The sequence below is a fragment of the Mus pahari genome, chromosome 10, assembly GCF_900095145.1.
Source record: "Mus pahari chromosome 10, PAHARI_EIJ_v1.1, whole genome shotgun sequence".
In the NCBI taxonomy this organism is placed as follows: domain Eukaryota; kingdom Metazoa; phylum Chordata; class Mammalia; order Rodentia; family Muridae; genus Mus; species Mus pahari.
In genome coordinates, this window is record NC_034599.1 from 101,145,208 (window position 1) to 101,166,000 (window position 20,793).

At 54.3% G+C, this 20,793-nt stretch overlaps 2 protein-coding genes across 3 annotated transcripts in view; both read right to left on the reverse strand.

The window, feature by feature from the left end:
• Positions 1-1,689: 1,689 nt before the first annotated feature.
• On the reverse strand, positions 1,690-6,374 carry Gnat1 (G protein subunit alpha transducin 1). Its single transcript, XM_021206310.2, has 9 exons — positions 6,269-6,374; positions 4,810-4,852; positions 4,554-4,695; positions 4,300-4,457; positions 4,063-4,191; positions 3,726-3,855; positions 3,380-3,533; positions 3,071-3,262; positions 1,690-2,749 (listed from the first exon to the last, which is right to left on the reverse strand). The coding sequence occupies exons 1-8, from the start codon at positions 6,372-6,374 to the stop codon at positions 3,072-3,074; spliced, it is 1,053 nt and encodes a 350-aa protein (XP_021061969.1). The 3' UTR covers positions 1,690-2,749; position 3,071.
• Positions 6,375-8,263: 1,889 nt separating this feature from the next.
• The window catches only part of Sema3f (semaphorin 3F), a 27,839-nt gene continuing 15,309 nt past the window's right edge, over positions 8,264-20,793 (reverse strand). The window contains exons 3-19 of one of the 2 annotated variants that reach the window (XM_021206510.2): positions 19,183-19,343; positions 19,016-19,078; positions 18,795-18,914; positions 17,980-18,072; positions 16,300-16,393; positions 14,904-15,023; positions 14,627-14,766; positions 14,408-14,522; positions 14,179-14,248; positions 13,879-14,023; positions 12,102-12,324; positions 11,462-11,550; positions 11,291-11,332; positions 10,963-11,120; positions 10,716-10,783; positions 10,292-10,425; positions 8,264-9,588 (exon numbers count right to left, since the gene is read on the reverse strand). In XM_021206510.2, coding sequence (XP_021062169.1) covers positions 9,178-9,588; positions 10,292-10,425; positions 10,716-10,783; positions 10,963-11,120; positions 11,291-11,332; positions 11,462-11,550; positions 12,102-12,324; positions 13,879-14,023; positions 14,179-14,248; positions 14,408-14,522; positions 14,627-14,766; positions 14,904-15,023; positions 16,300-16,393; positions 17,980-18,072; positions 18,795-18,914; positions 19,016-19,078; positions 19,183-19,343 — 2,246 coding nt within the window. In that variant the 3' untranslated portion in view covers positions 8,264-9,177. The remainder of the gene's footprint in view (positions 9,589-10,291; positions 10,426-10,715; positions 10,784-10,962; positions 11,121-11,290; positions 11,333-11,461; positions 11,551-12,101; positions 12,325-13,878; positions 14,024-14,178; positions 14,249-14,407; positions 14,523-14,626; positions 14,767-14,903; positions 15,024-16,299; positions 16,394-17,979; positions 18,073-18,794; positions 18,915-19,015; positions 19,079-19,182; positions 19,344-20,793) is intronic. The other variant, XM_021206511.2, reaches the window with a different exon arrangement.

The window sequence follows — 20,793 nt, forward strand, 5'->3', positions numbered from 1 at the left end:
TGTAGGTCTTCCTGTGGTATTCTTGACATTTTGATCTTTTTTGTTTTTTGTTTTTTGGTTTTTCGAGACAGGGTTTCTCTGTGTAGCCCTGGCTATCCTGGAACTCACTCTGTAGACTAGGCTGGCCTCAAACTCAGTAATTCGTCTGCCTCTGTTTCCAAAGAGCTGGGATTAAAGGCCTGTGCCACCACTACCCAACTAATTTTTTTTTTTAAGATTACATTTTTGCCTTTTTAAAGACATTATCTCTCTATGTTGCTCTGGTTGTCTTGGAACTCACTATGTAGACCAGGCTGGCCTCAAACTCACAGGGATTCACCTGCCTTACCTTTGGAGTGTGGGGAGTAAAGACGTGTACCACCACACCCAACTAAAAGTGTTAAAAATTATATTACTTTATGCCTATGGGTGTTAGCCTGCAGGGGTGCCTATGTACCATATGTGTGTGCCATGTGTATGCCGGGTGCCCACAGAAGCCAGCAGAAGACATCAGGTTCCTTGGAATGGGAGTTACAGGTGGTTACGAATTACCATGTGGTGCTAAGAACCAAACCCAGGTCCCCTGGAAGAGCAGCCAGTGCTCTTAAGTGCTGAGCCGTCTCTCTCCTGTACCCAGATTAAAACAAAAAAACAAAACACTTATTTTGTTAATAATTTATCTTTATGTGGGTCTGTCCGTGTGGGGGTCTGTGGATGTGAGTCCAGGTCCCTTCTAAAGCTAAAAGAGGCATCAGCTCCTGTGGGTCTGGAGCAACAGGGGGCTGTGAGCAGCTCGCTGTGAGAGCAGAGCTCAGGTCCTCTATATAAGGACATAAGTATTATGTCTTATTAACTGCTGAGCATCTCTCCAGTTCCCCTAAACAAGGGTGTGTATGTGTGTGTGTGTGTGTGTGTGTGTGTGTGTGTGTGTGACTATGTAGCCCTGACTGGCCTGGAACTTGCTATGTAGACCGAGAGAATCTCCAGCTTACACAGACCCACCTGCCTCTGCTCTCTGAGTGCTGGGATTAAGACCCTGAGCTAGCGCACCAGCCCTTGGCTGCCACTGCTGCTCTGGAGGTGATGAGTCTCCTTTGCCTCACCCTAATCCTAGCCACAATCATGTCCGAGCTTTGAGAGCTTCCGTAAGTCCTCATTACCTTCTCCTGGTGTTTGGTCCTATCTGCTGTCTTCTACCATCTTTTGTTTCTCTGCTTCGCTGAGCTCCTGTGCCCACAGTTCCAAGTGCTCAGCCAACTCTTATGCACTCTATCATCTGTCAGATGAACATCTGTCTCACATGCCCTGGCACTAGGTGTCATCAAAGAGGCATGCCTATAATCCTAGCACTCAGAGGCAGGAAGGTGGTGAGTTCAAAGCCAGCCTAGGCTATCCAATAAGACAGACCCTGTCTCATAAAACAAGTAAGCAAAAACTCCTTGTTGATCATAACCTGTCCCAGTAACGTTTTCCATATCCTTCAGCCTCTGTCTAACACCATGGGTTGGATCCACTAATCCCCTCTGAGATCCCACAGCCCATGACAGGCTAGACCCTTACCTTGGAAGGGGGTCATCTTCCTACATGACTGATGTCTAGCACTGGGAACCCTACATGACTGATGTCTAGTATTAGGAACTTAATAAATGTGCAGGACACATGATGGCTGAGTTTCCCCCACAGACCCAAAGAAGGACAGCAGACCTGGTGCAAAGGTTTATTGCTGAGTCCGCAGCTAGCTAAGGAAGGGAGAGGTTGTGCCCTAGCCTTGTTGGACAGAAACATCTAGCCTCTTCCAGCAGCACTGGCTCTGGTCCTCAGGCTTAAGCAAAGGTAGCAGAAGTGGCTGGGGGTTGGGGGACATTGTCTCTAATGGTTTAGACCTGGTTTTCAGTTCTCCCTCCTAAGGAATGGGCCCTGAATCAGGAGGGACATTGCGATCACATGGAATCGCCTGTAACCTCACATGGGATATTCTTTGCCCATGGTTGATCAATAGGGGTTGGACTCTGCTCTGAGCCACCCCTCAGCATGGCTTAATTATTGGTCATAGCTTTGTCAATAATACCCTCCTTCGATATAGCATACCTTGATCAGCCAGCCCTGAGTATTGTGTGTGGGTGGATGAGGTGTGGTGTGGAAGTGTCCAAGGACAGAGGGGCAAGACCCAGAGGGAGAAGGGACTGGGAGAAACCTTGAGCCTGGTATTCGGGAATGGGTTTGGCTTGTGTCTCTCCCTGACACCTACGTCAAAGTCACTCACTTTTCTATGCGAGACTTCAAAAACCGGAGCTTGGACTTTGGAGTCCTCAGGCTACTGGGAGGGACAGTCACTGACCACTGGGTGGACATGTGTTGGACTTGTCATATGCAGGTAGCAGGCTGGACCGGCCTACTGCTTGAGGGAGGGATACCTCAAGCCCTTCGTGGAAATTGGGGAGGGAGGGCTGTTTGTGGAACCGGCATCTGCTGGTGAGCTGCTGCTGGTGGGGGTGGCAGAAAAGGCGGGTCACTAGGGTACTGCTGAGTCACTGTGAGTTCCAGCTGTCCCAAGTCCTGCGGTGTCCTAGCTCAGGCTGGCTGCTGTAGGTCCAAGAGGCCAGTGCAGCCAGGCGGTGAAAAGCAGGGTCGAGTTGGGTACTTGGGGGAGGGTCTGCACTGCAAGCCTCAGGCCTTTGGGTGTGTGGCTACAAGAGCAGCAGCTTGAGGGGACTATAGGGCTGCAGGGCTACAGCGTCTCAGGGCAAAAGACACACCTGAATTCAGGTACCTGTGAAGAGAAGAGGAAATGGAATCTCAGGCTCCTTGAACAGCAAAATAAATGGGATTGAGGCGGGGGTGGGGGCAGCCCTGGAATCAGTCCATCTGGAGGTTGGGAAGGGATGAAAAGATGTCGAGCTAATGAATAGGGGGAGGGGCTTCTGATAATGGGTGGAACCTGAGAGCAGTGGGACGGGGCTTAGGGGTTGGCAACAGGGAATGCGGCAGTCAGTCTGAAGCAGTAAACCTAATGAGGAACTAGGGGCAGGATTAGCAGCGCCCTGAGCTTAAGGCGAAGGATGGAGGAAGGTCTGGCTAGCTAGGACCCCACCTCAGAAGAGCCCGCAGTCTTTGAGGTTCTCCTTGATGATAATGTCGGTGACAGCGTCAAAGACAAACTTGACGTTCTGTGTGTCGGTAGCGCACGTCATGTGGGAATAGATCTCCTTCACATCACGTCGCATGTTAAGCTCCAGGAACTGCACTTTGATGTAGTTGCCGGCATCCTCGTAAGTGTTAGGTCCTGCGGCAGAGGGCAGCATTCGCTCTGCGCGGGAAGACCTTTTTCCCGCGGGAAGGAGCGCGCGGCGGGAATCGTGGGGCTGGGGCACCGCCTGGCGGCCGGGCCTAGGGATCTCACCATCGTAGTCGGGGAAGCAGATGCTGAGGTGTGCCTTTTTTATCTTCTCGGAGAAAACGTCCTTCTTGTTGAGGAAGAGCACGATGGACGTTGTGGCGAAGTAGCGATGATTGCAGATGCTGTTGAACAGGTGCAGGCTCTCGTGCATTCGGTTCTGGGGAGGGGAGCGGCTGTTGGGCACCAGGCTACGCAGGCAGCTGCCCCTGGGTCTCTGCCCTCCCGACACCAACCGCTCCCAGACAGCTTCTGTTTCGTGAGTCTCACTGGCTCCCACCCCGCCCCCGCCCGCCCCCCACCCCCGGCTCCACCTCCCTTCTCAAACACTCAGGCCCAACTTGGCACTCACCACTTCGTCGTCCTCCACCAGTACCATGTCGTAAGCGCTCAGCGCAGCGATGAAAATGATGCACGTCACACCCTCAAAGCAGTGGATCCACTTTTTGCGCTCGGAACGCTGCCCGCCCACATCGAACATTCTGTCGGGTAGAGCCGGGTCCAGATTTAGACCGGTGTGTCTGGTCTCCTGGATATGCCCACTGGCACCCCCTGTCCTCCTAAGCTGGCTGGAGAGCCCTCATCGCGCTTGGCATCTGAAATGACCAGCCTTTCTTCCGGCAAGGGTAGGACCTTCACTCACTGACGTTCCAGTGAGGCCAGCTGAGCTCCTAGCGCAGGGGTCTTACCTGAAGTTGAGGTCCTTGAAGGAGAATTGAGTCTCAATAATGCCAGTGGTTTTGACACGAGAACGCAACACGTCCTGCTCAGTGGGCACATATCCTGGAGTCACCAGACGCTCTAGGTCTGAAAGATAGCTGAAGAAGACCACCCGGTATGAGTGGGTGAGTGGCGTGGGCGATCACACCCGCGGGGTCCTGCCTACCCACCTCCCCTGCCCCCCCTGCATCCACACATGTACTCACTAGCCGGCAGAGTCATTGAGCTGGTATTCTGAGGCTCGGTCAAAGCAAGCTTGGATACCCGAGTCCTTCCACAAGCGTTGAATGATGTCTGACATCTCCTTGGGCATTGTGCCTTCCTCAATAGTATCCGCCATGTGCATGAGCTTCCGGGCATCATCCTGGTGGTAGGGCGGGGTAGTGGTTGTGAACCTGAGCCTAACCAGGTGCCATGAGCCTTCGAAGACTAACCACCATCAGCCTGCCTCCTGCCTCACCTGCCGGGCTGAATCTCCATACTGAATGTTGAGTGTCGTCATAGCCCGAACGATAGCGAGGATGGACTGCAGAGTGTTGCCGTAGATGATGGCAATGAACTCGAGGCATTCCTCTAGCGAATACCCGTCCTGGTGGATAATCCTGCAGCCAAGACCAGCAAAGTCAGAGCCTCCTGGGGCCGTAGGGAAGGACAGGTTCTAATGTGCACGCACCCACCCACCACTAGGGGCCTTAGGATGGGCAGGGAACACTCACTTCATCTGTTTGACAATAGTGCTCTTCCCGGATTCACCGGCACCTGAAAGGAAAGCTGTGCTTCAGAGCCGCATTGACCACCACTTCTTTGGATCAGAGCCCTGGGGTGCCAACTAGACCTCTAGATATACTTGCCCTCATCTCTATTCAAAATAAAGTCTTGAAGACCCTTGAAGGAAAATGGCTGTAAGTGACAAAAGGGACCTACATCAGTTAAGGGACCTCAACTGTGCCCAGTGGAAAGGAGGAGGCTTCCCAAAACTCTGTTGTAGAAAGTCTTTTGAAAGCCGCGAGACCAAAATAAGGAAGCCCTCTAGTGCCACCTTGTGGAGCTTTTCAGTACCGCATGCATAGGACTATCTGAATGGACCAGCCTCTGCTTTTCACCTGAAACTAGGGAGATGTCTCTGAGAGGCTCAGAGGGAATTAGCATCCTCAGATGGGGGAGAGGACAGAGCTGACATCCTTTCCGAGCCTGCACTCCTTAAGGGTGTTGGATACAATTAATGGGATTTCCGGCTTAGCTTTGGCCTTTCTCCTGGGGCTCTGGCTTAGTACCTCGGCTGCTCTTCTAAAGCAACCCTCTCTTCCCTTGGGTTAAGCAGTGGCAGTACCCGCATGTCCCCTCAGCACCCACGCGATCGTGAGATTGGCTTTATTTATCCCATGTAGACGTCGATATCTTTCCACTTCCTTTTTTTCTTTTGTGTAGCCCTGGCTGTCCTGGAACGCACTCTGTAGACCAGGCTAGTCTCAGACTCAGAGATTCACTTGCTTGTGCCTCCCAGTGCTGGGATTGAAGGCGTGCGCCACCACTGCCTGGCATCTTTCCACTTTTTAAGGCTGTTTCACAGGTCTACTGATGACCAAGTTCTGGCACCCAGTGCCTTTGTGGACCTGGGTCATCCTAGAGTTATTCTCAGACCTTATTCCGAAGGGAGAAAGAAGAGCCAAGAAGACCTTGCTGAGCAGGCCTGGAAAACCCAAGGCTACAGCCTGAGGGCAAAATGTGCCTGAGCATTTATACAATGGTGTGTTTGAATGGTATACACTTCTGCAGAGAAGAGTGTCCCCGGGAACTGGAGAGATGGCTCAGCAGTTAAGAGCACTGACTGCTTTTCCAGAGGTCCCGAGTTCAATTCTCAGCAACCACATGGTGGCTCACAACCATCTGTAACGGGATATGATGCCTTCTTCTGATGTGTCTAAGAGAGTGACAGTGTACTCACCTACATAAAATAAATCTTTAAAAAAAAAAAAAAGTGTCCCCAAGAAATTGTCTTGGGATACCTCACCTTGGGGATATGACATCATCATCTGTCAGGCCTTGTCTGGGAATGGCTCCCACCACACTGTCATTCTTCCTTCCCCTAAGGAATCCCTGCTTCAAGGAGAGGCTGTTTGCCTAGCCTAGCTGGCCGGCAGCTGTCCCCTCCCCAACACTGGCCCGCACCCCTACCCAGAAGCAGCAGCTTCACGGTCCGGGCATCCTTCTCAGCATCCTCCTTCAGTTTCTTCTCCAGCTCTCTGGAGTGCTTCTCCTCGGCGCTGGCCCCAGCCCCCATGGTCCCAGCAGCAGGCAAAGGGACAGGGTAGGCAGCCTCCGGCCTCTTCAGACGACCTTCTGGCCCCAAAGCCAGCAATCAACTGGCTCTCCACAGACCTGCACAGGCCCTGGTGGGGTTGCTCAGTGGATTTGGGAGCTAAGGATGCCCGAGGCCCAATCAGAGACAAGGACAGGTGAAGCTCAGTCTCCTAGCCTTTTAATCAGGCTGGCAAGGCCCCAATCCTTCAACTGCTGACTTGGCACCCCTCTTCCCCCCTCCAGGTCTCCAGAAGAGATCCTAGAGAGTCCTTCCCTCCGTCCTATATACATTTATTTGGCAGAATTGAGGGAACAGACCCTTTAGTCCCAGGAGTGGAGGGACTGGGAGCGGGGCTGGCAGGAGAGTGTTGAAGGAGGTGTAGGCACAGAGGGCCTAACGCTTGCCCAGCTGTGGTCACCTCTCCTTATCCTGTAAGCTTCCATGAACTTGAAGGAAGGTGGTGCCCAAATCTCAGCCCCATTTTACCGATTAGAAGAGGATCACATAATTAGCAGTGGCTTAGAAAAGTGGGGTGTCTCTGGATCAGAGGGTACTGTGCCTCCGGGGAGCCCTGAGGGAATAGGCACCTATTTGCCTCCCACTCTGAACATGGTCTCTACATGTCCTCTGCTGGAGGATGGGTGAGTCTGCTATACACGGCCTGTGTGTGTCTTTCTGTTCCTTACTAACATCGAGCGAAGTTAAGTGTACACACCCGATCCTGTATACCTGCATGTATGTGCACCTGCTAATAGTTAAGTGCATGTGCCCCCCTTACATACCTGTTTACATGATGATGAGTGTAGCCTGTGGATGTGCAGTGGTGCCCTGTGTGTGTATATACTGGGGATCAAGTCTAGGATGCCCGCATGCTGGGTATGTACTTCATTCAGTCCAGCATCCTCTGCCTGTCTCCGTGTAGGCACGGGGGTCTGTGTGCTCATTTTGCAGTGTTTTGTGTGAATTCACAGTGCCCTTGCCTAAGCATTTAGATGCACAACAGTGTCCCTGTGTGTGCATACATGCTTGCCTGTGCCAGCCCATGCACATTGTCTTAGTGTACATGTGCACTTGTGGCTAGATTCGGTGTTATCTTTGGCAAGCCTACTGTCGGATGTGAAGATCTAGTGCAGATTTGGGACTCCCCAGAGTACAGAAGGGTGAGTGGGGTCTCACTTGCTCTGCTTTTGTCTGATTTACTCATAATGTGGGTCCTGCATGGGGTACCACTCTGACCTGACAGCCTCTACTCAGGGGTTTGGAGACCTGCTCAGGCGTAGCAGCTGGTGGAGTATGGAGACTGCTGTGTGGAACATCTAGGCGCTAGAGATGGCTGTGCCCATACGATTGGAAACCTATCTCGGGCTCTCTCTATGGGTCTAGAGCCTCTTTTCCTAAACCAGACTCAACTCCGTGACAGACTACAAGGGGGTGCTAGAGTCCCAAGCTCTGAGTTGTCCCTAAAGTAGGAAGTAGATTCCCTGTCCTGACAATTTTGTCATTCATCCTGAGGAGGGCTCTGTTCAGGAGCAAGCATCATCTGTCACTTCAGCCCTTGGGCTCCACCCCAACTGCACAGTGTTAAGTGGAGCTTGAGCAGCAGGGGTCTCTGGAGCTTAGGAAATGCAGGAGCCCTGATTATTAAACCAAACCCTTCTTCTACACAAATGTGTGTTTTTCAAGATAGGGTTTCTCTGGCTGTCCTAGAAGACACTCTGTAGACTGGGCTGGCCTCAAACTCAGAGATCCGCCTGCCTCTGTTAGCAGATGCACTGCCTTCAGGTCCCTGCCTGGCTTGAAATTTCTCAGCAGTTGTGGGCCTAACCCGCCTCCATTCCCGCTCCAATCACCAAGGAGAGAAACCAAAGTCTAGTCCCAGAGCCAGCATTTATTAGCAAGATGGAACCCAAGAGTGGCTGTGGCCTGGGTAGCAGAGGCTGCAGGGCACCCCCCCCCCCATCTACCCAACTGCCTCCAGAGCTAGTTACACCCATTACCTGAGGCAGAGGGCAGAAGGGAGCCTCGGGGATGCCAGGCAGGCCCTGGGCCTCCACCACGGCCAATGTATCCTCAGGGCTGGGGTTTCTTTTAAGCCATGCCTGCACCCAGCCCCACCCATGAGTAAAGGTGGCATAGGAAAAGCTAAGGAGGTAGAGTGGGCTGGACCTGCCAGGACAGGCAATGAAGGGAGAAGAGAAGGTTCTGCCTCACCCTGACAGACTTCTCTTCTGTCCCCAATAAATAGGGAATAAATACCTGGGAAAGGTTGGCCTTGACTGGGCACCTCTGACCCAGGCAGGGGCCTGTCTCCTGGGATGGCCCCTTTCTCCCTCCTCCGAGTGCCCTGAGCCCCCCACCCCAGACTCCACAGCGATCCTGGTGTCCACATCTATGCCAAGGCACAGATGACAAAGCGCATCAGCAAAGGCATGCGGTCCATGCCTTGACAAGCAGGGCTCCCTCCCTGTGTTTTGTAGATCTTGACAGCTCTTCAGCAAGGAGTCTCCATGGAGTCTGGGGACTGTGTGGTCTCGGGCTGGGCCTGGCAACTCCCTAGGCCGGGCTGGGCATTGCTCAGTCATGTGCCATTGCTGACCAACACGGGTCTAAGTTCCGGATAATGCTGCCACCGAGGCAGGCTATATACAACCCACCAATAAATACTGTCTTTGCAGGGGTAGGGTATGTATAGAATATAGATATTTTTATATATATATATATCTTTTATATTAAAAGGGATGAGGGGCTAGGCTGGTCCTATGCAGGCCTCCAGCAGCTGGCCTCATGTGTCCGGAGGGTGGTGGCGGCGGTTCCTCGGCTTTTTCTGGTCCTGGAGTTCAGAAGGCCTAAGTGCTCCTGGGGCCTCCCTGGGGCTGGGGGGCACATGGCGCCAGTAACCCTGGCAGTACTGATGGATGAGGCCCACTTCCGGCTGGGCTAGGAGCTGGGCCAGCTCCTGGTAAGGAGGCGTTGGAAGGCCTGTGCCAGGAGGTGGAGGGACGCTCACAGCCAGTGGGGGGAAGAGGGCAGCATGGACGGCGTCCCGGCCCAGTACATGCAGCTGCACCCGCGTGACGATGTGCTTGAAGTTGTTCTCAGTGGCCGTGCAGGAGTAGAGGCCGCGGTCACCAAGCTGCAGGGCGCGAAGCAACAGCCCCTGCTCTGTACGCAGGAAGCGGTCCTCTGCGCGAATCTGCAGGGGCAGGGGGTGGGGCTCAGGGGTTGGGTCACCACTTCATGGCCCTAGCCAGCTTCCAGGTGAGACCACCACATTTGTGACCATTCCAAGTAGAGACACCCATGTAGTATTTTCATATTCCAAGAAGAGAAAAAATAGCCCCGGGTACTGTTTGTACATGAGAGGGATATGAATAAGGTATCCACAAATATTCTCACTTTCAGGAAGGATGATGACCCGGGGGTGGGGGGGTGGGGGGCAGTGGGAGTGGTTTCTGAACAATGAATGAGAAAATTTTGGAGCACACACAGAAATTCCATTTAATGAGAATACCCAATTGTGACACCCGCATAGCATTTCCACGGGAAGAGGAACACGGGGAAGGCTTTCCCAGAAAATATCCACAGAATTTCCATATACTGGAGCTCACCCAAGTGATGTTCCGAACAAGGAGGTATACCCCGACAGAATACAGATACGGAATTTTTTGTTCTTTTGGGTTTCTCTGGGTAGCCCTGGTAGGGTGGTCCTGGAACTTGCTCTGTAGACCAGACTGGCCTCGAACTCAGAGATCCGCCTGCTTTTGCCTCCCCAGTGTTGGGCTGCCCCAGGCTGGCCATACTACTACATTTCTCTCTCATGGACTCACCGCTGTAAAAGAACTCCCATAGCCACAGTGCAGCATCTCCCCTGGGGGGGGGGGGACACAGGAACTCACCTCACGGCGTCGATCACTGGGGTCTCGCTGGAACAGCCACTTAACAGTGGCTTGAGGTGATCGGGGCTGACACTCCAGGAAAGCCGCGCTGCCGGCCACTCCGTACTGCACAGACTCGACAGCATTCTTGTTTGCTGTGGATCAAGAGGACCCTGAGTGGAGGAAGCAGCACCGCTCCCAGGCGCTCTGCTCAGTAGGGAGAGGCAGGCATCAAGGGGCACCCACACAACCAAACAGGACAACCTCGCTGGGTATCTATCCCTTGAGGAGGTGACATGGGACGTCTTAATCCCAGACCTAAGGTGCTCCTGCCACCCAGGGAACCGTATGTAAGTCTGGACTCTGAGGGTGTCTGTGGGCACTGGGTGCATAGGACTCTAAAATGTGAGAAGCAGCCGACAGGAGCTGCCACGTGCTTACTCACCATTGGAATTGAAACCACGACACTGCCTGATGGGGTTCCCATGGCGGACGTCTTGCCGGCGACTCCGCCTGGATGAGGGTAACTCTTGAAGGGGTGCTCTTGGGAGGCTCCTGGACCCCTGAGACTCTAGAACAGGGTCCTGTGCCCCAGGGCAGCTGCGTCCCCACTCCCAACCCCCACCTCAGCCTTATCTACCTCCAACCTCCCAGGGCCATGGATAGAATCCCGAGGTTCTGGCGGTCTGTACCTCTTGGAGGATGCTGTGTAGCGAGAGCAGGACTGGCCATCCCAGGCACAGTAGGGATCGCGGGCGAGGCAGCAGTCAGCACAGGCAGCTCCATAGGCCTGGCAGCGGTGCAGGCTCAGGTGTGTGACACCCACGGCTGAGGCCACATACAGTTGTTGCTGGGAGCAGGAGCAGGAGCAGGAAGAGTCAGTTCTCTCCTCACAGACAGCCCTGTCAGCAGCCAGTTGGGCTGGATTCCTTTTCTGACTCCTAGCCCTTATGCCAAGGGCATGACCCCAACGGGACACAGGCTCCAACCTCACTCCAGCCCCCACTGCCAAGGACTCACCCTCTTGGAAGAGATGGTCATGGTCTTAACCGGTGCCGGTTCCTAGAAGAAAGCAGGGGTCGGCGTTGGCTCCTGAGAAGGCTCAGGACGCCTCCTGACCCAGTCTAAGGTCAAAGGATGGGACCGGAGAGGGTCATGGAGGCGTGGGTAGTACCGGGCGGGACCACCTACCTTGAAGACCTCCACTTCCTCTAGCATGAGCTCTTCCACCTCCTGGTCGTCCTTGGGCAGCACGATGACCTTCTGCACTGTCCCGCGGTCTGGAACGGGCCGGGCAGGACCTCAGTGGGGCTGAGGATGCTGGGGAAGGGGCAACGCCTCAGCCCCTTCCCCACCAAAGCCCCATCTCCTCTCGGGCATTGGAGCGGGGCTTCCATGCTGAGGTTCAAGGACCTCCCTTGGACGAAGGGGAGAGTTGTTGGGGGGACTGGAATGGGACAAAGGGGCTCACGGCTGGGGTCTGCCCCTGCACCCAGACTCTCATTTTGGGCCCTACCGAAAACAGAAAACAGGAAGCCGAGTTGGATGTTGCTACAATTTTGACGTGTGTTTAAGCAAGCACACATGCATGCATGTGTATGTGTGTATACGGGCAGTTAGATCCCTGTATCCTAAATTATTTTAAAGTCCTGATATAGGGAAAATGGGAAAAGTCCTCAAAATGGGAAAAGAAATGGGAGTTTTCCCATTCCTAGCCTTGGCTATTCTGGCCAAGGAGGGCAATCCCTAGTTGGGCAGGCTCTGGCCCCAGGATCAGCTCCTCCCATCCAGTGGGCCCAATGTGGGAGGGTCTGAGAGCAGCAGTGGGTACCTGTGCCCAGGAAAAGCACCTCATAGCGTCCATCAGCTGCATCCACCTGGTCTACAGCGACAGTGGTGAGGCGGTAGGGAGCGCCTGTCCGGACCACCAGGGGTCGCCGCTGCAGCGGGTAGACGGCCTGGTACATGAGCGGATGAGTGCGCATGAAGTTGATCACTTCATCAGGGTAGTCCTTAGTGGACTTCATCGAGGGCGTGAAGGTTCCGCCAGGGCACTGTAGGCGGATATGAGTGTCAGTCCTAGGCTGCCCAGGTGGGGCACGTGCACCCATTAGCTGAGGAGAAGTGTCCATACTGTCTCTTCAACATCCACCTGCTTCTCTCCAAACCCTTTCCCGCTTTCTGTCCTCCCCACAGATCTATGCTGTCACATGCCATGACCTTGTGGCAGCATCTGCCTGAGCTGACCACTCCCTTCCCATGTCCTCATCCCCACCCAGCTGCCTCCTTCCTTTCTGGCTGTCCCTCTGGGCTCACTGCTCTTTCCTGTGCAGTGGGGCCAGCAGCCTCAAGATCCAGATGCACACGGGGCATGCTCTCCCCTTCCCCTGATGCTGTTCCTATGGCCCTGGGCTCAGCCTGTCAGCCTTTCAATTCCAACTTCGTTCTTGAAGGAAGCCTTCCCAGACTCCTTTGGAGACCAACTTCCCCAGGATGGCATGGAGCCCACGGTCACATAGCCACTGCATTAGGTCAGGTCACGCCTGAGCCACCACACTCGGGCTCCTGTGGCAGGCCCAGGCCAGTCCCAGATAAAGTGAGCCGGCACCTAAGGCTGCAGAGTGAGCACGGCCCTGCCCACTCCTCATCTCCTTTCCTGCTGTTAGCCAGTCAACCTGACTTCAGCCCACCTCCAGCTTTGCTGCGAGGACCCTTCCCACTAGCCTTCACCTCCCCTAAAGCTGGAGTAACGTCCATGGATTAGCAACGACACCTGGCCTCTCATCTGGACCCTGGGAGGCTGCTTTCTTTACAGCCTGATGTGTGTTTGTTGTATAACTAACAGTTTTCTTTCTTCTTCTTTTGCTTTTTTTTTTTTTTTTTTTTTTTTTAAAGCAGGGTCTCTCTACATAGCCCTGGCTGTTCTAGAACTCACTGTGTAGACCAGACTAGCTTGAAATCACAGAGATCCACCTGCTGCTGCCTCCTGAGTGCTGGGATTGAAGGAATCTATTACCACGCCCAGCCGTGAGTAGTAGTTTTCCAAGTATCTGTGTTTCACTGGACCCGTTGACTGGAGGTTCATTATAGTGGAGCCCATGTCTACAGAGATCGGCCCTGAGTAGGCCTCTTAAAAACAAAGGAGAGGGGCTGGGGAGATGGCTCAGCAGATAAAAGACTGACTAGTTAGTTCCCAGCAGCCCACACAGAGGCTCACAACCTCTGTAACTCCAGGGCATCCAATGTCCTCTTCTGGCCTCTGCAGGAGCTAAGTGTGCATGTGTCTTTACATGCCAAACACCCATACACAGACCAAACAAACAAACAAACAACAACAAAACAACAAAAACAGAGGATATGGCTTTAATCCCAGCACTTGAGAGGTAGAAGCAGGCAGACCTCTGTGGATTTGAGCCCAGCCTGATCTACATAGTGAGTTTCAGGACAGACAGGAATACAGTGAGGTCTTGTTCTCAAGATAGAAAACAAGGAGAAGGAGGTGGGGGAGGAGGAGGAGGAAGAGGAGAAGAAAGGAAAGTAGGAAGGAAAGAAGGAAGCAAGGAAGGAAAGAAGGCAGGGAGGGAGGAGAGAAAGAGAAGGGTACATACTGTGCCAGGCCGAGGATAGGGCATCTTTCCTGAGAAGGGCATCCACTGATAGTTGGGGCCCTCCTTGTGAGCAAAAGGCCCATTGAAGACCATGCGGATATCAGCCATGGAGTAGACACACACTGCAGACCCTCGGAACACAGAGCTGTGTGCAAACAGGTTACTGCTGTGGCTGGGGCAGACCCTGGACCCACGGTCCTCCCCAGCTCACGGCTACTCCACAGCTCACAACCACACCAGGGTCTTCCACAAACCCTAACCCCCAAATCCTTCCACTGTTTACCCTAAGTCCAGCCTTACCCTGAAGAGGTAAAGACAGCATAAATGACTGGGTTCCTGACGTCCTGGGTCTGCTGGACAAACACATCCTCTGGAAAGGGGGAGAAGGTACTGGGGACACTGCCGCCTTAGGGAGGAGTCCCATGGACCCACTTCTGAAGGAGGCCCCCTAAAGGCCCCCTGACCTCCGATCCAGCCTCCACCCCTCCTGCTACAGCCACGGAACCCTGCCGGCTTGTCGAGCACTCACGGAGTTCATCGAAGTGGGTCTCAATACCATCCTCGCCTGGCACAGAGCAGACGAGCCGAGCCTTCAGGAATGTGCTCCACTTGTTGACCAGGCAGCAATGGCCACCGTCGTCGTTCTGGGGGTTGGGGCAGGGAGTCAGACTAGATCAGCTCATTCGCCACCCCAAGACCAGTTGGGGTAGGTCTGGGGGGTTGGCAGCAGAGCCTTTTAGATACTTACAAGGCAGATGCGCCCGATGCGGGCATACACAGCAGGGTTCTGTGGCGCCTCTGCCGAGCGCTCTCGGAAGAAGAAGTAGAGTTTATCATCATTGCGTTCCGCGCTGTCAGGAATGAGCTCAGCGTGTATGAATGAAGGATCTGGGGGGAGACAGGTGGTTAGGAGACGGCAGTGTGAACCTGCCCCGGGTTAGTCACAGGCTTAAACTCTCCTCCAGGCAGGCAGAGGTCTCAGTACATCCACACTTCCCACTCAGGTCTTTGCAGGTAGAGCTCACCATTGAGCCACCGGGAGTTGTACTGATCTGTGCGCATGGCTGTCTGCTTCCCGAGTGTGCGGAAAATGGCTGCATCGGTGCCCATAAAATCGATGTACACTCCTGCATAGAGTTCCTCATCTGTAGGAGCATTGGTGGGTCAGTCAGGGCACTGCTCAGACTCAGGGACCCTTGGGTGAAGTTCGCCATGCCCCCCGCACCCCCTCTCTCCTTCAAGATGCCTTCTGGGGTACTGGGTCATGATCCTATCTCTCAGTAAGTGCTTACAACCTGTCCTGGGAGGAGGGCCGGCAGTGTCAATGGCCAATTCCTATGATCCTTCCATCCCAGCATAACTCAAGCTGACAACCTGAGGTCACTGCGCTCAGAGTTGGTAAAGACATGCCAATGCCATCCTACAGGAGTTCTGCCCCACCAATCACAATAGGCCAACACAGCCTCAGAAGCGCACGTTACAATGTAGCGATGTAGTCAAACAATTAGTAATACCTTTTGAGCATTTATTATATTTTGTTGCCAGTGCTTCTGGCTTAATACAATTTATTTAGTTATGAGCCTTGATAATTGAATTTTCAGTAATAGCTGTGTTTAACAACTGGATCGCGAAATTCCTGAGAATTTAACTGCTGAGCCAGCTCCAGCATGTCACTTCTCTGAGATTCTGTAGGTAGTAATAAGTCTGACCTTCCTTCACTTATACCTCCTGGTCTGAACTGTTATCAGGCCAGAACCTTTTCATTCACCAAAGAGAAAAAAACCCTGGGCCTAACCAGGTCTGCAGGTGACACAGCACCCAGCAGCTGCCCGATGAGACACTCTGGAGACAGACGTCAGAAAGTGGGCACAGTGTCAGACCTGGGGCGGGTTTCCCAACCTGCAGACAGGTGCAGCAGCTGCTCTGAGTCTCCAAAAGGACACTGCCTTGAGAAGAGTCCCCAACTCACCCAGACACCTGCTCAAACCATGTCCTCCCATCTGCTCAGCTCTCTGATTCTATGTGAGCCTCTTCCAGCCTCCTTGACACAGGAAGGAGCTATGGAACCCTTCCCCCACTCTTACTTAGCAGGGACCCAGCTTATTTTCTCTTCTAGGCAACCTCTGGCTCAGAGGGTTCTAGGCTTTGCAAAGACCACACTTGGTATCCCAGGGGAAGACCTGGCCCCCTAGTATCCCATCCAAGGAGGACTAGGTAGAGGATTACACACCTGGTCTTTGCTTCTCAGCACATCCCAGGGATCGTACTGTGTCCTAACCCTCTCTAGGCAAGTCCCCATTGGGGGCTTATGAGACACGGTCATGGTCTCTGACCTGGAGTATTGGTAACCACACACCCCCTCATCCTAGTGGCAAAGGCTACATCCTGGGACCATGGACCCAAGTGGAGTGGGTCACTCACTGATGAGGGCCGAGGCTGTGTCCAGCTTGGGGTCATAGGGGCATTTGCCCTTCCCTGACTCGAGCTTCTCAGGCTCCAGGTAGAAGATGTAATCCTGCAGGGTAGAAAGGGGCTCAGCACACCCAGGCCAGTCCCACAGACAAGAAGGGTTTCATAGGGTTCCTAGGGCAAGAATGAGCCCCAAGGGCCACCCTATGTCCACCCCCCATGCCCCACTCCCAGGGTCCTTGGGTTTGAATTCTGGCTAGCCAGGTCTCCTGGGGCAAGCCCATGGTATTTCCAAGAGGGTTACTCTCTGATTCTATGCCTCAGGTAAGACCTTAAGAGTCAACTCTCAGAGGTCCAAGTCTTGGGGACCACCGGTGGGCTTACAGGGGCTAAAGTACTTTTGTGCCAACTAGTCTATAAGATGCCGACAAACTCCTGGGACTACAGAGGCTGGATAGTTTGAGCTACAACTGTTTATCTCGGGCCAGGGAGGGGCTGCAGACCTGGGTAGGGCAGGTGCCACAGTTCAAGGACCTGGGGTCCTGCCCTACTTTCAGGTCCAACCAGGGAGCTCCAAGGCTATGTCTTCAGGTTTTTGCTCTACCTGTGGACCTCAGGATGGACCAAGAGGTCATGGGTGTTCTATCCCTCCACATCGCCCCAGAGGGCCAGTTGGGGGATCCAGCTGAGACCACGTGGAATTCACAAAGCTAACCACCATCCAACCCCACACTGCCCATTTCACCCCGCAAGATGCTAGGAGGAAGGCCTGCGGAAGTCCCTGGGACCAGGATGAGCTCACAGGCCTGGTGGGAAAGGCAGGGAAGAGGGAGGGAGAGGGAAGAGGAGAGACGCACAGAGGAAGTGGCAGCAGGCGGCAGGATGGTGACGGGAAGGAGCACACAGGTCTGCTTTCAGCTACACTCTGCTCACGTAACTTCCTGCACACACACGAGTGCTGCACACAGATCGCCACACAACAAGTCAGCACACCTAAGCCACTGTTCATCTCAAACGCACACACACAGAATCTAGATAGCCTGAGATGTTCAACAGTCCCCATCAGACAGACAGACAGACAGACGCACGCATACACACACGCACACAGAGTCATGCACAAACACATATTTTCACACATACTCACATGCTGTCATTCACCGGCAGCCTCTGCCCCCCTGCCCGCCCCTGCCCAGCCCCAGCTTGCCTTACCCAGCCCAGACCCCCAGGCTAGACTACGGTCAGACACACTACCTTGAAGGAGATCCCACATATGTGAATGGGCAGGACACCTGTATCTACATCCATCCCCCATGGAAGGCATGGGAACAGACACGGAGGAGTCCTGTGCCAGACCCACTGTGGACCGTAAACGTGCTCAGGCACAGGTTGCTATGTGCTCATGTGTGTCTCCACACATTTCTCAGGGCTGAGGCATGATTGTCCCCAGCACTCCTGTCTTCCCCACCTGGTGGCTTCAGGGTTTCTTGCCTGCAGGGGTCCCACTGAGGCTGACAAGAGTCCAGCTGGAGCTGCTTTCAGAACCTGAGGGCACTGCAGGGGAAGGGGTGGGAGTGGGGTGGGGGCATGAGGGTATAGGGAGACACTGGGGAGGCTGGCCCTGGGGCCAGGCCCAGAGTAAACTGAGCTCAGAGGTCGTCTAGCTTGGCGAAAGGCTAGAAGGAGGAGGCCCACCTGGCGTGGGGCTGTGGGCGTCGGGCGGTCGGCACCATCGGTGGCCCTGCTGCCTCGGCCTCTGACCACCTGCATCTGGGTCCACGGTAGGGCCTGGGAAGATAGATGTTAGAGCTGGGGGCGATAGATGTTAGAGCTGGGGGTGGCAGGGGCTGGGGGAGCGGGCCTGGGCTGCCAGCCTCTCATACCACACAGGCCAGGAACACACGTGAACACATGGGTCCCCAGAGGACGGATATGCATGTGTACACACATACACACACACACAGGATTGGCACACGCCTGCACACCATGTGCCCCGTATGTTCAGTCGCTCTCACGCATGCCCTACGGAGGTCACATCAGCTCACATACATGCCCACATGGAAATGGAAAAGGGCAGAAGCAGGCAGGGTGGAGCGGAGCTGGGAAGAAGGCAGCTCTCCCCCGGGCCACACAGGGTGGAAGCTGGCTCAGGCTTCCAGCCTCCTGGAATACTGAAGACGCCACCAAGACCCTCCAACTTGGCAGCTCCAAAGACATGGCCAAAAGAATGGTTGCCCCATGCAGGGCAAATGCTTACTAATGCACCAGGCACAGTGTTAACTGGAGAGCACTAACTCACTGCCTCTTCCTCACACCGACCTGTTCGAAAGGAACTGTGAACCCAATTTCCAGGTGAGAAAATTGAGGCTCGGAGAGCTGAACAACTTACTCACCCAAGGCCACGGGGCTTGGAAGGGTTAAGGATGGGGCTCAAGCCCATCCTCCCATCAGGACCTTGGAACGCAGCCACCAGAGGGGATAGCACAGAGCCAGGGTTGGCAGGAGCTTACCTGTGCGCGACGGCCACGGTTCACATAGGTGCACATGGGGTTGTAGGCGCCGGTCCCGCACACATACAGGTGTGTCCGGTTCCAGGGTTGGATGAGCCTGACGAAGTTCCCACACTCTCCCTGTGGCCAGACAGAAAGCTGTGTGGATGCTCAGACACCTGCCCATGTCCATCCCACTCTGAGGTCCCGGTCTCATCCTTGGTGGACCCCACTGCACTCACGTTGCCGTCCTTGCCTGACAGTATGCACTCCTCAATGCGCTGTGGGGAGGCTGCCCAGTGGATCTGCCAAAGATGGAGGTTAGAGGATGCAGCCTGCCGGCCAGGACCCTGACCCTGGGCTCCACGCCCTACACCCTGCCTCGTCCCACTTCCGGGCCAGCCCTTACAATAAGGGGCTCTCGGTTGATGTCATGCAGGTCCAGGGACAGCACGTAGTCCTTGCTGCCCACGTACATGCGGTCATGGTCCTCGTCCTTGAGCAGGATTCTGTAGTCTGTAGTGTTGAGCAGAAAGTTGAAGAAGTGGGCAGTACCAGTGGCCTTAAGTTCTGTGGATGAGAAGCAGGACACCAATGAGAGGGACACATTCCCTCTGAAAGAGAGACACTGAGGCCACGGCTGCCTTCCCATTCCTTCCCCAGGGCCTTCTCAGCTACCTCTCCAGTTGCTGCCAGTCTATGGAGGAGAAAGTGGGACATGTAGACAGGCCAGAGAAGGGGCCACACCCAAAACTACACCCTGATTCACAGGCAGCCCAAGCTAATCCCAATGAAAGGGCCGTGGGTGCAAGCCAGGGTGTGTGATGGCATCAAAGAGTCTGCTCAGGTGGGGGCAGATGCTTCCACTCAGGGTGGGGCCCAAAGGGTTAATGAGCAGATGGGAGTGGTGTTGGGGTGGAAGATGCTACAGACGCTGGCACAGAGCCCGGATACCCTGCCCTTACCCTAGCTGACCACCATGCAGGGGGGACACAGCTGTCACACTGCAAGATCCCTACTGGACCTGAAATAGGCTAGCCAGATACCAAAAAGCTCCAAAGGAGCCCCAATACCCTCCAGAACTCAGGCCCATCAGACCCCACAAGGCTGCTAATGGTGGGACTCAGCTAGGAGGGGTCACGGAGGGAGGGAGGCTCCTCCCAGAAATGCTTTAGGAGCACACAGCAAGGGCTGAAGACAGTGCAACTGGATCTTCAGTTTTCTCTTTGCTTGTCTGCAGCAGCGGCCTTAGCTCCCTCAGGACACTAAGACAAAGTTTCCTGGGGTGAACGACAGGTAGCTTAGCCAACAACAGGCCAGGACTCCTGGAAGCTTGTGAACCTGTCTTTGGAGACCCAAAGGGTTCACTTGACAAGTCTGTCCCTTGACCACCCCACCCCCAGCTATTTTTAGCTCAGGAGAGAGAAAATTATGATTGAGGGTCATGAATATTCACCAGCACAGGTGGCTTTGGTGGCAACATACAAAAGAGCACATACGTGCACATCATGCATGTAGCAGATATGCACATGTGTCCTGTGACAGATGAGGTACCACTGGAGCATGTACACCCTCTGTCTGATCCCACAGCTGGCACCCAGCTTCACAGCTGGGACCATGAGGGGCAGACTAGGCCCCTGGGGAGAGGACAGCTGCGACCACAGCTCTGAACTCAGCAGGAAGGTGGCAGCAGCAGGTGGCTGTCCCTGACTGGCCTGGCTCTGAGTCCAACTGGTGTGTAGAGACCCTAGGATAAGCTAGAGGCAACTCTGTCTGAGGCCAGCGGGCTGGTGGTGTTATGCACCTTTAATCCCAGCACTGGGGAGGCAGAGGCAGGCAGATCTCTGAGTTCGAGGCCAGCCTGGTCTACAGAGTCAGTTCCAGGACAGCCAGGGCTACACAGAGAAATCTTATCTTGAAAAGCCAAAAAAAAAAAAAAAAAAAAAAAAAGGTCTGGAGAGATGGCTCAGAGGTTAAGAGCACCGACTGCTCTTCCAGAGGTCCTGAGTTCAAATCCCCG